The 14,028-nt window shown below is 36.2% G+C and overlaps 1 protein-coding gene across 2 annotated transcripts in view; it reads right to left on the minus strand.

Moving 5' to 3' along the window:
- Positions 1-14,028, minus strand: part of bmper (BMP binding endothelial regulator) — a 38,651-nt gene that overhangs the window by 11,687 nt on the left and 12,936 nt on the right. For both annotated transcript variants that reach the window (XM_007574708.2, XM_007574710.2), the window contains one exon: positions 4,975-5,074. In XM_007574708.2, the coding sequence (XP_007574770.1) occupies positions 4,975-5,074 (100 nt within the window). The remainder of the gene's footprint in view (positions 1-4,974; positions 5,075-14,028) is intronic.

Consider the following 14,028-nt stretch of genomic DNA (forward strand, 5'->3'; position numbering starts at 1 on the left):
GCTGCAAACAATATGTTCTAAAAAAGTTAATCTGTTTATCACCACTTTTTATAGGGACATAAAAAGTTCCAATCCCAAACTCTATGAAATCTGGATTTTAACAATTCTGAAATATTAGCTACAGGGCCGCTTCAACTTTTTCCTGTAATAAACTCACACCTCTTGGTAATAAATCCTTATTTTTGGAGGACCTAATAAAAATATTTTGTGATGATAATATACAGGCTTTGGAAAAAGTATTCATACCGTTTCAATTTTCCCACATTTTGTCATGTTGCAGTCACACATTTATTGTATATGCATTTTATTAGGATTTTAGCTTTTTTCTTTTCTACTTCTTTTTTTTAATTTAAATACAAATCTGATATCTTTAGAATTATTGTATTCAGTCCCATCTAATCTCACAATTTTAAAACAGATAATTCAACAATCTGCCTTATCCAGACTCTATATTAACTCTAAATATGGAAACAGAAAAATGTACATATGAAACTCTAGTCCTCTGCCACTCCTGCACAAATCCAGCCTCAGAGCAAAGCATTTAGATGCAACAGCTACTCTTTACATTATGACCGGTCTACTGTCACCCAGGCCTATTCATTTCATCCCTTTTACAGTAAGCGGTCTCAGATCAATGTTTAACTTTTCATACACTGAAACCTAATCAGAGCCATTGATCTACTTTCTGCTTTGTAAAATAAGTCCGGTGATGCAATATCACTGCTGCAGGAAGATTTGCAGTAATTTAGAAAAAAGGTTGAGTTCAGGTAACAAAATCCCACTGTTAAAGAACAACGCAGTGCCTTGAAAAAACATTCATGCATTATGAACTTTCCCCACATGTTGTCCTTATACAACCTCAAACTTTTATGTATTTTCTTGTGAATTTAGATGAAAGGTCAGTCTAATGTCTCTACCAGTTTTGCAGAGACTGGAATGTTTTCCTATTCTTTGCAGAAGAACGTCAGCTCAGTCAGATTGGACGGAGAGAGTCTTGCTGCAGATTCCCAACTGGATTTAGGTTTCTGGACTCAATTCCTTTGTGTTGGTCTGTCAGTTAAATGCTGACAATGTACACTTTGTGTTCAAGGGGTGTGACTACATTTGCAAGGCACAGTCACAATATCTTCCTGGCTGCTTTTTATATTTTATCAGTGTAAAGCAGCATATGTTAGAAAGATTTGCGGCTTCTTAGGACTTTCAAGCAGAGTATATAATACATCAAGGTTGAGTTCAGGTAACAAAATCTGAACCTCGCATGTTAAAACCAGCAGTCTGAAGATAGATAAGTAACAAGATAGCAAAAATAAGCTTTCTACTAAAGTACTGTGCACTCAATTTGAGAGAAAATGTGTCTTTTCTGCACTTCTTTGAGACTGTAAGTGATAACCTAGAACACTTTTGCAACAGGTAGTGCTACACTAAAACAGTTTGGCTTGTAGTGTAAAAAGGCAGAGTCACAATCATCAGGGCATCAATCAGTGTATTATGATCCCTTTCTCAATCTTGCACAGGTGTTTTCTCAGAATCAAGAGAACAACTTTTAATCAAGTTACTGTAATTTAAAGTAACAATTTTGACTCAAACTATTCCTGATTTATTTGTGAAAATTCACTATAACATTTCCAATAAATCTTATTCTCTTTAATCAAGTAAAAATAAATAAATAAATAAACTTCTTCAAGACTTTTTGGCCTCTAAAAGCAATATCTTGTTGATGGCTTAAACATTAAATGTACTTAAAACAGCTAACAATAACATTCTGTACCCTCATTCAGAGGATTTGTTGAACTGACACATTTCTAGTAATTGCTTTATTCATTATTTCTCCACTGCGGCATACATAAACTTGTTTTCAAAAGCAAGTTTAGACCACAGTCTTTGTAATAAAGTGACGCAGCCTGACTGGGATTCTCATCAATTGTGAGAATGATTTTATTAAGACGTGAAAACACAGCAACACAGAGTTCATCAGTCAGTCCCAATAAGAAGGGAATCTGGCCGCAGAGACGATGCAGCGATTTTCTCCACTTCTATTAATGAAGTGCTGAGTCATAAAACAGAAAGCTGCAAACAAAAAGGTTGCAGCCCCGCAGAGAGCGAGAGGTAAGTGTGAGTGTTTTTATATTTCCATGGAGTCACATGGCTTCTTCATCAAACACATTTTCAAGCAATAAGATCATTTTGGAAGTTTGTTTATTATTTACAGGTTAAGTTTGGTTGCCAGTAGCTAATAAGGACAGAGCTTCTGGAAGCTCTACAGCAGGGGTCCCCAAACTTTTTCCTGTGAGGGCCACATAACTTTTCTCTTCTCTGGTTGGGGGCCGGAGTCAGTTTGTAACAGACAAAGTGTGATGATTGCAGGAGTGCCTAAATGTAAACATGTATTTTTTTCCAGAAAGCACAATCAAATAACCCTCTCTGGGTTCTTCACAGAACAAAACTCAGGAAATAAATAGTAACACTATTAATGAAATAAATAATAACCATATAACCCTCTCTGGGTTCTTCACAGAAAAAATCCAGGAATAACACTATCTATGGAATAAATACCACATTTTCCGCACTACAAGCCGCAACCCCAAAGTTTTTGTAAAAAAGCAGTAAACATGCACATATAAGCCGCAGATATTTCTGCCGCTCCAGGTTTTCCACAACGATGCAGCAGTAGCAGCAGAGGGGGGCGGACACCCAAAATTTGAGTCATAACAGGAAAATTGAATATTCCATTTATTATGGTTGAAAAAGAAAAAGTTGCCAAGTTTAGATTTAACTGAACTGATTACGGTAGTTTCCGAACGGTAACTGTAACAGTAAAAGTGCTGATCCTTCGTGTCTGCTACTAGCATGTGCTAAATGAAAATAGGCGCTTTCTTCTTCATCTGCTTCTTTAGATTTCAAAGGCAGCTTGCATCCATTATTGTTGCACTACTGCCATCTATTGGATCCTCATATCTATACCTCAAATTCTCATAATGAAAACGAAAAATCTTCTTTTTCCCCTTAAAGCTATTTAAATGATCAACAACATTCTCAAATTTCAATTCCCTATTAAAACCTAATTCCGTTTTAATAGGCGCTTTCTTCTTTTATTTCCAATTTTAATTTCCAATGATTCACTTCCTGGGCTGCACAGTGGCGCAGTTGGTAGAGCTGTCACCTTGCAGCAAGAAGGTTCTGGGTTCGATTCCCGGCCCCAGTCTTTCTGCATGGAGTTTGCATGTTCTCCCTGTGCATGCGTGGGTTTTCTCCGGGTTCTCCGGTTTCCTCCCGCGGTCCAAAAACATGACTGTCAGGTTAATTGGCCTTTCCAAATTGCCCCTAGGTGTGAGTGTGTGTGTGCATGGTTGTTTGTCCTGTGTGTCTCTGTGTTGCCCTGCGACAGACTGGCGACCTGTCCAGGGTGTACCCCGCCTCTCGCCCGGAACGTGAGCTGGAGATAGGCACCAGCACCCCTCCCGACCCCACTGAGGGACAAGGGTGAAGGAAAATGGATGGATGGATGGATGGATGATTCACTTCCTGCTAAAGAGCCCCCTGGTGCTTGAAGAAAAATCCACATATAAGCCGCATGGTTCAAAGCTTAGGAAAAAAGTAGCAGCTTATAGTCCAGAAAATACGGTATATGAAAAAAAATCTAAATGCTCTCTGGTATTGTTCAGGGGGCCGGACCAAATGTGGAGGGGGGCCGGATCCGGTCATAGTTTGGGGACCACTGCTCTACAGCAATAAACGTAATGCACAAGTAAACATAAAAACTTTTACAGCTTAGTTCCTGAAAAACATATTTCTTCTGAAGAAATCAGAAGAAATATTTGGTTATTTTTGTTGGCACTGTTTTGAAGCATCACAAACATGGCTGCTTTATCTTACTGTAGGTAACTTTATTAATTTTTGCTTTGTCTGAATTGAATTTCCATCCAATTGATTTTGATTTATTTCAGTGATAAACAAAAGTCACCTTAGACATAAATGTGAAAATACATAAAAGTAAAACGTTCTGGAAAAAAACACCAAACAGTAATTTTAGCATATTGTTGCTCTGGAGTCTCTGGTTCAATAGTTACATAAAAGTTGAGGAAATACATTCTGGAACAGCCTCCCATCTCAAATTAGATCTCCCCAGAACCATATCCTATTAAAAAATCTTCTCTTTACACAGGAGTTTGGTTGAGTATTATATACCATTTTTTATTTGATAATTTGGGAATTCCCTTACCTATTGATAGATTGTGTGCTTTTTCATTAGCTCGTCATGTTGTGTTGGATTTCTTTACTTTTTGCCCGTATATCACATTGCTGCCGTTGAAGCTGTTATATTTTAAGGGGCTCTAAAGAAAAATTTAAATGAGGTATACATTTCCACACACATGCTATTTAGCATCCAATACCAACATTTACAGATGCAACTGTTTATTAATTTTGTGTTAAGCTCTTATGTTGTAAATTATAAGACAATTCAGCAGAAGATTTAAATACACAGATGATTGTCCTCATAATCTGATCCTCTGATCATTAAGACAAGGATCAGAATGATGTTGCCCATGTGGATGAATAAACAAATAAATCCTCTTGGATGATTTCAGACTCATAAAAGTAACTATATTTCTGTTGCTTGTAAACCTGACAGTGAACCCATTCAGCAGCCAAACTGTCTCCACATGCTATGGCTGTGTGTATGTGGCTTCACATGAGGTGAAAAGGCATCCAGATTTACTCCCACAGGTTGCATTGAGGCCTGGCTGTTTGCATGCACTGCAGTAAAGTGGTCTCTGAAGGTTTGGTCAGTCTGTATGAGCTTTATGTTTCTGCGTTATAGCAGTTCTCCCTATTAAAGTCCTGCAGCTGCAGATACCACAGCAGGACAATAAAAGCTCCCAAGTTCATTATTATCATCATCGCTGTTTATTCACCGTCATATCAGGCTCAGAAGAGCCGTGCTCGTCTTACTCTGGATCTGTTCATCTGTCTTACCTTTGCACCGTTCACAGCAGGCGCCAGTCTGTTTCACCACCAGAGCACAGTCATCAGAGACCGGCGGACATTTCTCCTGTTTACAGTCTGCTTTCCCGTCCTGCAGGAGGGAGACAGGAAGAGAGCACTGCTCTGTTATTTTTTATATTTGTCCAACTGTCAAAACTCTGACTTTAGTCTATTTTAATATCACATTCTCATTTTATCTCGTCCATTATTTCCATCATGTTTTATCACTATTGACTATAAAAGCTCCAGTTTTAGTGTTTTTTTTGTTTTTTTTACTTCTAAATGTTTAAAACCAGCTATCATGACCAAGATACCACCTAATAAAGATGCTTTAAAAATTTCTGGTAAAGCAAACATTCAGGCCTCATGAGGCACATTGTTCAAGGTAATCATCCCAAATGTAATTATTTAATATTCAGGTTTTATTACTCTGACATGACCAACCTTGGGGTTTTGATTTGAAGCACGAGCACTACATAAGATTTCAATTATTTATATTTTTTTCCTTCATATTTATCAAAAAGCCCTTTAAGAATCAATATTTGTGACCTGATGACACTTTTTCTAAATTTATAGCCTGATGTGGTGAAAATCATTTTTGTCACATCTTCTAAAAATTCAGCAAGATATAATACTCTTGGTGAAGATCTACATCTTCAGCAAGATATAACAATGATTGTTTAAAGTCAATAATTCCTTACTACTGATTAAAAAGTACTAGTTCCACTGGCAAACTATTTAACCTATAACAAGACATTTTCCTATGTCTTAAGTGAAATAATCTGCTAGTGGAACTAGTATATTTTAGTCAAGGGATTATCGACTTCAATTAAGCTTCTGAAAATGTTCCTGTACGTTAATTTTGACTTCTTTCAAGTATATTGGGATATTTGCACTAGAAACTGGATCAAAATACATGAATTTGTGTCTTTGCAGTGTGACATTTAGCTCTGTCTGAGCAGACAGAGCAGCACCACAAAATGTGCAGGTATGAATGAAGAAGATCAAATTAAACAGAATTACTGTACCTACTCTATGTTTTTTTGCAAATTCACAACTTGGTTTGAATTTTGCAGTCTGAGAAATAAAGTATGGCTCAGCCTTGACGCTTCAGCTGTGAATTTTCACACCAGCACAACAAACCTCCTGTCGCCTCCAGAAACACTACGCACTGTGTCCGTCAGCGCTGCTACACGCACCGTGGGACCGGTCAGAACCGGCGTCGCTTAATGCTCTCAAGTTTCACACCCAGTCTTTACTGCCGTTTTCTTGCCCACTCTGAGTGTGTTTTACTTTACAAACTATGAGGGTTTATAAAGTGGAGGCTGGCAGGTCCTGCGGCCCTGCGGCAGGAGGCTCCAACAAAGACGGATCAAACGAGTGCGAAAATAAACCCGGCCAGTTTTATATAGCTGCAGCTCTCCGAATAAACCCCAACCACACCGAGGTCAGATGATGTCATGACACAAGAGGAGGGGGGAGAGGAACCAAGATGGAAAGGAGCAAATGATGAAGTGCAACAGGTCAGAGGGAAGATGACAACTAAATGAAAGTGACAAACTCAGGATGAGATTCTGGATTGTTGAAGGTTACTCTGCAAATCTTAATTTTTTTAATACCTGGTCATCAAACTCTAAATCTAATTTTATTTCAGACAACAGGGATAAATTATGTCAAAATACAAGTCACTTATAGGTTAATGAGTAGCAATATGCATGCGAAATAATTAAATGACTTGATTAATGTCAATTCTTACCCTGAAGCAAAGGGATTGAAGAATTTAAACTGGCAAAGATACTTATAATTTACAGGATGCTAACATTAATCATGGCATAATAGCATAAAATATTACCAATAAAAGGTTTCAGAACATTTAGTAAATATAAAAAGCCAGAAGAAATGAAGTTTTTCTGGCTTTAGCTACAGGATGCAAACCAGAAGAAAATCCCACAAGGACAGCTGAGCTTTACATCCGGTTATATATAATGTCCTCTTTTTAGGAGAATGATGTAGTATTAATGTATTTATTTATCTGGGTAATCAGTTTCACTATAATTGATGCCAAAAGTGAAAGTACTCATCAGGGTCTCATTTTATGTCCAGAAACAGCCATCACTTTCAGAACACAATCAAAACACAGTGAAATAAAGAAAACAAGGAAAATATCATAATGAATACCTAAATTTAAACAAAAAAAAGTGCTTAGTTGTCGATACAGTCTTTCAATAAGAGAAGGTAACTATGCAAAACCTAGAAGACAGTCAAACAGGATTCTAATTTAGTGTCAATTACTGCTAATTTAAAAACTTGTCTGACAAAAGAACAAGACTTCCGTCACTTTCTATCTTCTGCTGCACTCACACATTTTTCATAGGCACCTTTTTCCATGTAACTGACAAAATGTGTTAAATATTCATGCACCTTAGGCCAAAGTGTTACTAATGCAACATGGCATTTACATGTTGTTAATCTTAGACATGCTGTAATCTTCTTCAAGCCAAGAGATTTTCTTTTTTCTTCTAAATTTCTGTTCACTGCAGCATTTTGGAATAACTGCACTACTGGAAAGAAAGATTGGCCGTGGATGTAGACCAACTAAATGGTGGAAATGTGACAAGTCAAAGTGCAAAACAACTAGAACACCATATTATCAATTGCTGATGAGGTGGTTCCTCAGACCACTGCTGTTTTATAAGCGTAGCCCCGGGCTCAGCCTGTAATTTTAAAGGGAAGCCGTGGATAAATTAGGAAAGCTACACAGTGAGAATACAAGGAACTGCAAGGCAAAAGATTTCTATATATATTTAAACCGTAATCATCTATCATGGAAGACAGCTGTAGTTGAGTTTGTGAAACTTTCCCATAGACTGTTGAAGCTGACTGTAGACATGCGGTGAACTTGCTGCTATAAGTAAAGCAACAGGAAGCTTCTGAGTCTTGGTCCTGAGTCTGCCTGTCGCAGTAAGCAGTAAATCAATTAATCGCATGATAAATTAAAACAAGATCAATGATTCCCATTTGCACAACTCATGGTTTTTCTCTTTTTTCTCTCTCTTTCTACCAAAGACTGGATGACAGAGGTCTTCAGTCTGGTGCTTAGGTCTCAACTAGCCCAGTTTTTGAAGGATATTTTTGTTTACAGAGACTTTATAATTCATTTTATTTGTTATTTCTGTTATTGTACTTATTTATTTTGGATTTTTAAAATGTCTTCAAGTTCCTGTGTTAAATGTTAATTAAAATTTAAAGTTTATGTTCTTGTATTATTATCCCTTTACCATTATATTACTTGAAAATGGTCTCAAAACAACATTATTGTTTACCTCAAGATTTTCTGGGACAATTTCAGCAACATTTGTTATTGTGATAGGCCCAGTCCTGAGATCTGTTCTTATATATCTACAGTATTTTTTTTAAATTGACTTATCTATTTTCTAAATATCCTTTATTATACAGTATACCAATGAGGGGCTTATCTATTAGAGATGCTTTATGGGTAAAAGTTAGGTACATGTTTGTCCATAACCTGGCAAACAATGACACACTGAAACCTAAGGAAAACTGGGTAGCCAATTAGCTAATCAATTAATATGAATGTTTTCATAACTGTGGGAAGAAACCTGGACAAAACCAATCATTCACAGGAACATGCAATCTCCACACAAAACGGTGGTGAATGCTCAAATATAAGGACAGTAAAACAGCACGACCAACCCTACATTTTGATATTCTAAATAAATGTATCTAAATTTGAAGTCGACCAAACACCTACCTTGTGTTTAGCTGTAATGTAAATGTTTTAGTTCCTTTCGTATAGGCGTCTAGACAGAAAGCTCCTCCAGACTAGTGGCAGTTCTGAATAAGAAGCAACACCACATTCCATGTTTTTTTGTTAAAATGTCATTTCAGTTTGTGGATGTCCCACAGTGGAAAGAACATGATTAGTTTTGCAATGCAGAGTAGCTTTAGGGATAATAAATGTTTGTGTTGCATTTAAAACAATTTTTAAATAGTAAAATCTTGTGAATGTGCCTTTAAATTCTGAAAATCAGCATCAGGAAGGTCATGTCCTCCTTTGTCTCTGCACTATTATCCATTAGCAGAGTATTGGTGGTACATGTGAACAACTCCCCTGCTACCCTCGTTGCGCCGGGGTCAGTGGTCACACCGGGTCACCTCGCCTTATAAACACTTGAAATACCACCACGGCACCAAGGCTGCTTGACTGTCTGTGGCAGACTGAGACCCCACCCCCACAATACACACAGACATTAAGAGGGATAAGGCACTGGTATGCTTATAAGTGGGTTTGTGTCAAAGGGACAGTGATGCAAGAGGAATGGTCTGTGGTTCTACAAATGCAGATGTGGTTTTGTTCGACTGCCTGAATTTACAGCTTTTACTTTTCTTCACAGTAATCTACTTAAACTGTAACCCAAACTCACAGCTGAACTTTAGTTAATTGGTTAAAACAATCAATCACAAACAATTTGAGCTGCTAAGACACCGGATTTAACCAAGAACAAGAAACTGCAGAAGTAATCAGATTCTTTAAACTCAATCAGTGAAATTGAATAATTTACTAATGTGTTTATTGAATGTAAAAGGTCAACGTCTATAACCTAACTGAGCAAAAGCCTTTTGCTGTTAGCTGCTCATCTACAACACCACATATTCAGACTGGTTCGAGGAAAAGTCTCTAATTGGGAATGATGAAAATATTAAACTCAGGGTGGATATTATAAAATTATATTTAAAAAAAGAAGCAGGGGTTAGATTAAAGGTTAGATTATGCCGGGTAGTTGGGTATTTTTTTAAGACACCACATTTCTGCAAAACATTGAGTCTGACCTTTTGATGGAATGGGTCAAATTTACACAAAAACTTTAATCGACAAGATATGATTAAGTGATTCTATCTGTGGTTTACATGATGTAGCTAATCCTGTAATCTGTTTTAATGTTGTTTACTATTGAAAAACAAAATGTTTCATAATGCAATTTGGGACCAAAGTTCTTATAAAATCACTAAAACATAAAATGCTGTACATCTGAGTTAATAAATAATATTTTATCAACATCATTTCTTGAATGTTAAAATTAGGGTAGCTCTGCCACTCGGAGGCGACAGTGTTCATCGCTTCACCTCATTTTGTTTCTTAATTTTTTTTCCATTTTTATTTTCACCTTTCCTTTTTAAAACTGTCCATCCACTTTATCCTGGTTTCCTTTTATATCAGTTCCTGGTTATAGTTTTCTACCTAAACCAGCCTAAAACAAAATGAAACATCCTCCATTGTTGATTCATCAAAACAAGTGATTTTTCATACAGACTACTGTTTAATTCAAGTAACACCTTTCCTACTTAAATGTGCTTCAAAGAAAGCTGCTGTGCAGAAGAAAGAAAGATCTAAAGCTTTCATCTTTCAAGAATCCTTTTCCTCTTTATGTTTTCAGGTCTGGTAAAGGGATGGAGAGATAAGGCGGTGTCACCTCATCACCATCAGCCCTTAAATTAAAACCCCATTTACGTCCATGGACCGTAACACCTCCCAGCCTCTCAAACCTTAACGGCCTTTTCTAAATGTGACCTTTCACCTCACGCCCAAAACATAAAAGGGAAAAGCAGCACTCCAAGGAGACAAATGTAGCCATCTCTTGTTTTGTTTTTCAGCAAGTAAGATAATTCATTTATCTTGAAATGAATATCAGTAGTATGGGTTGGATTAAAAAAGGCCATAATACATGAAAAAAGACCTGTCAGTTTTAAGAAAGCACATTTAACAAGGAAGTTAAGAACAGATGCGAAACAAACTCTCTATCAGTCTTGAAATAGTTACAAAGCCAAATCTAAGATTCACTTCTAAGCTTACTCCAGGACATCAATGGCTCATTCAGCTAAATTGTATTTACATGTTATGATTTTTCACTGGCAGAGAGAAGAGAGATCTTCTATTAACTTTTTAAAGTAGTAACATAAGGGTAAAAAAATACATGTTGTCGGTTGTTCAGCATAAATCAACAATGAAATAGTTTAAGAAGTTCTAACTTTAGATCTCCAAACCATTATCACTTCACAATCAACAGGGAAATATGAAGAAGGCAAATTTCACTTCAAATCACACTGCATTTTCTGTTCTGCAAAAGTTAGAAAACTTGATTGTTCAGACACGTAATTCTCACTTAATTTTTCACTGGAATATGTCAGAAAAATCTCATTAACTGTGACATTGTCTACATGTCAAGTCAGGTTTATTTGTTTAGCACATGTCAGCAACAAGGCATTTCAAAGTCATTAAAACATCATACAGTCATCAATTATGAAAAACGCAATAAACATTACATTTTGTCACATGCTGTCATCAAAATCATCAAGCAAATACACATCAAACATGTTGATCAGTGTTCCAGTTACTGCTAATCAAGGTCAACTCTAAACAGGTGGTTCCAATTAAAATGAAATCACGTTTTTTCTTCCACGCGATTTGAAAAGTGAAATACTTTGTGTCTTTTGCAAGCCATTGGTGCATTGCGCAAAAGCTTAAAAAAATAATTTTCCATTTTGGAATTTGGAATTTCTGCAGAATTGTATAATTTTTATTACCATATTTAACTTTTATGACAACAAAACTAAATCTAAAAAAAGGGTAGCACATCACAAACACCTTGTTTCTTCCAATGGATGCTCTCAGTATTTGAAAGTAGCAAAGTGCATCATATGCTTTGACAAATATTTGTGTTATTAACAATTTTTGGGCATCATTTTTTGGGTTTTGGATAAGTACAATCCAAAACCAAAAACAAAAAGGCGTAAAGTATTCCTTGTAGGAACATGATGAATTAAGTTATGTTGCTTCTGATGAATTTCTGTTGATAGACTTTTAAAATAATTTTATTGATCCACAGGGAGTCAACCTTGTTTCTCATGCCACACTAAAGCTATAAGGTCGTTTAAATAACTGAATTCCAACAGTTTTTCCAGGAGATATTTCATTAAAGCAAATAACACACACTTATTATGAGCAGAAGACGACAGGTTAGAATGTGTTTCTATTTTGTAGCAAAAGCTAAACATGGCATTTATCCACATTTATTAGCATTAACATTATAGTAAAAGAAGGCAACAGATAACAGAGCTGCTGTTTTCTTATCAGCTCTCTATCAGGTAAACCTCCTTCCTGTATTGATCATCTACTCTTTAGGTTGAACAACCTTTGACCTTCCTCACAGATCGATCCCTGCTACCGGGTGTAAAAACTTCCTCACAGAGCTTGACTGAAATGTTTGTTTGATCAATTAACAGGGGTCAGCAGGGGCTTTGAGCCCTTCAGCGTCGGCTCTTGTTGTCTCCAAGGATGAAATAATGCAGACTTGTTCTGCTATACATAGAAAATGCTCATAACAAGATGAGCTGGGAAAAAGCTTGTTTGATTCAGCATCACTTCCAAGTGAAAAACAACTCGACTGATCAAAGCTCCCTGCTTTACACATTTCATTATATTGTGTTTCCCGTCAACATCCGTCTATTAAATAATCCAGTATTTACACTGAGGTTTCATTTGAGATTTCTTTTCTCTTTCTCACAAAACAACCTCTAATCAGCATCTACAGCACAAATATACAGAGTCTCATATTCCGGCTCTGATTTGGGTCATACAGATATTTATTTTAGTCATGAATGCTGCCATGTGAAGAGATGGGGCATGGAGTGATTTAAAAACCCTGCTCAAACAAATCTAGAACGAATTGTTTTGGAAATGTAGAACAGTATTCGGAAACATTGTTTACTTTGATATTTATGTCAAACATGCAAAATATGTTGGCGAAATGTATATATTAATTACACTGTACAACAGAGGTATTAGTTAACGAATGACAAAATGTTTGTTTTATAGTTGAGAAATGTTTTAAACATTGAAAAATTCTGATTCTTGTTATTCTCAAATCATTTACTTTGTTTTTTAAATACTTTATTTAACCTGGAAAGATCATTTTATTTCAACGTTTCAAAGTTCAACCTTATTTCTTGACAGCAAAACAGCACACATAAAACCATTTTTCATATTACAAAAAGAACAAAGATAATTGAAATTTTAATAACGAGTCCAACAAACTGCAAACAAAACAAGTCAACCAAAGATTTGTTTGGTTGATTTATCCTTCCATTTGAAGGATTCAAGTGGAAAAAATGTGCTAGACTGCCGCGAGGTAAAGTTTTAGAAGCTATTTTGTTTCTAATTGTAGTTCTTGTCACAGCAGCTTGTTTGTTCAGCTGTCAATGCTTTTCATCAGGAATGCAATTAACCAAGTGTACTGAATATCATCATTTTCTTCGTGACAATATATCTGAGAGACTAAACTGTAAACGGCACAAATATATTTATTTTACTCTTTTTCTCATCTCCTCGAATGTCTTTTTTGCTTTGTTTGAGGTTTTTCAACCTTTTTTGTGTCAACAGAAACAGAATTGGATTTTCAGTCACAGTCAAACCTTGAGTCTTTTTTTTTTCTTTTGATTTGTCAAATAAATTATATAAAACACTTTTAACTTGATTTTATTTCATATCCTGTCCATCAATAGTCTTTATCAGTTGTTCCTCACAAGGTGGCAGGGAGCTGCTGCCTATCTCCAGTGGATAACAGGCGGTGTAGAGGAGAAGTTAGAGTAATCAATAAACCCAACGCCCATGTTTCTGGTCTGTAGGAGGAAGCCAGAGAACCTGGAGAGATGAAATCCAAATGCCATGAGGAAAGATTCCATTTTGGGTTTGAACCCAGACTTTCTTACTGCAAAGTAAGGGTGCTACCAACTGTTCCAGTGTTCCTATATTGCATATCCCTTAATTATCAAATAAATAAATAAAAATTGGAATAAGTTAGAATAAAATAAAACAACCTCAATCTGACTTTTTCATTGATATGTTGATGCTAATAAACTGTGTTGCATAGTGTCAAGAGGACAGAATAGATGATGTTGTTCGTAAATATGTAGTTGTCCTGATAGGCTACACTTAGGCACAGCTTTATTTCCATCTCGTCACACACA

Source organism: Poecilia formosa, unplaced genomic scaffold (genome assembly GCF_000485575.1).
Source record: "Poecilia formosa unplaced genomic scaffold, Poecilia_formosa-5.1.2 Scaffold359, whole genome shotgun sequence".
Lineage (NCBI taxonomy): Eukaryota > Metazoa > Chordata > Actinopteri > Cyprinodontiformes > Poeciliidae > Poecilia > Poecilia formosa.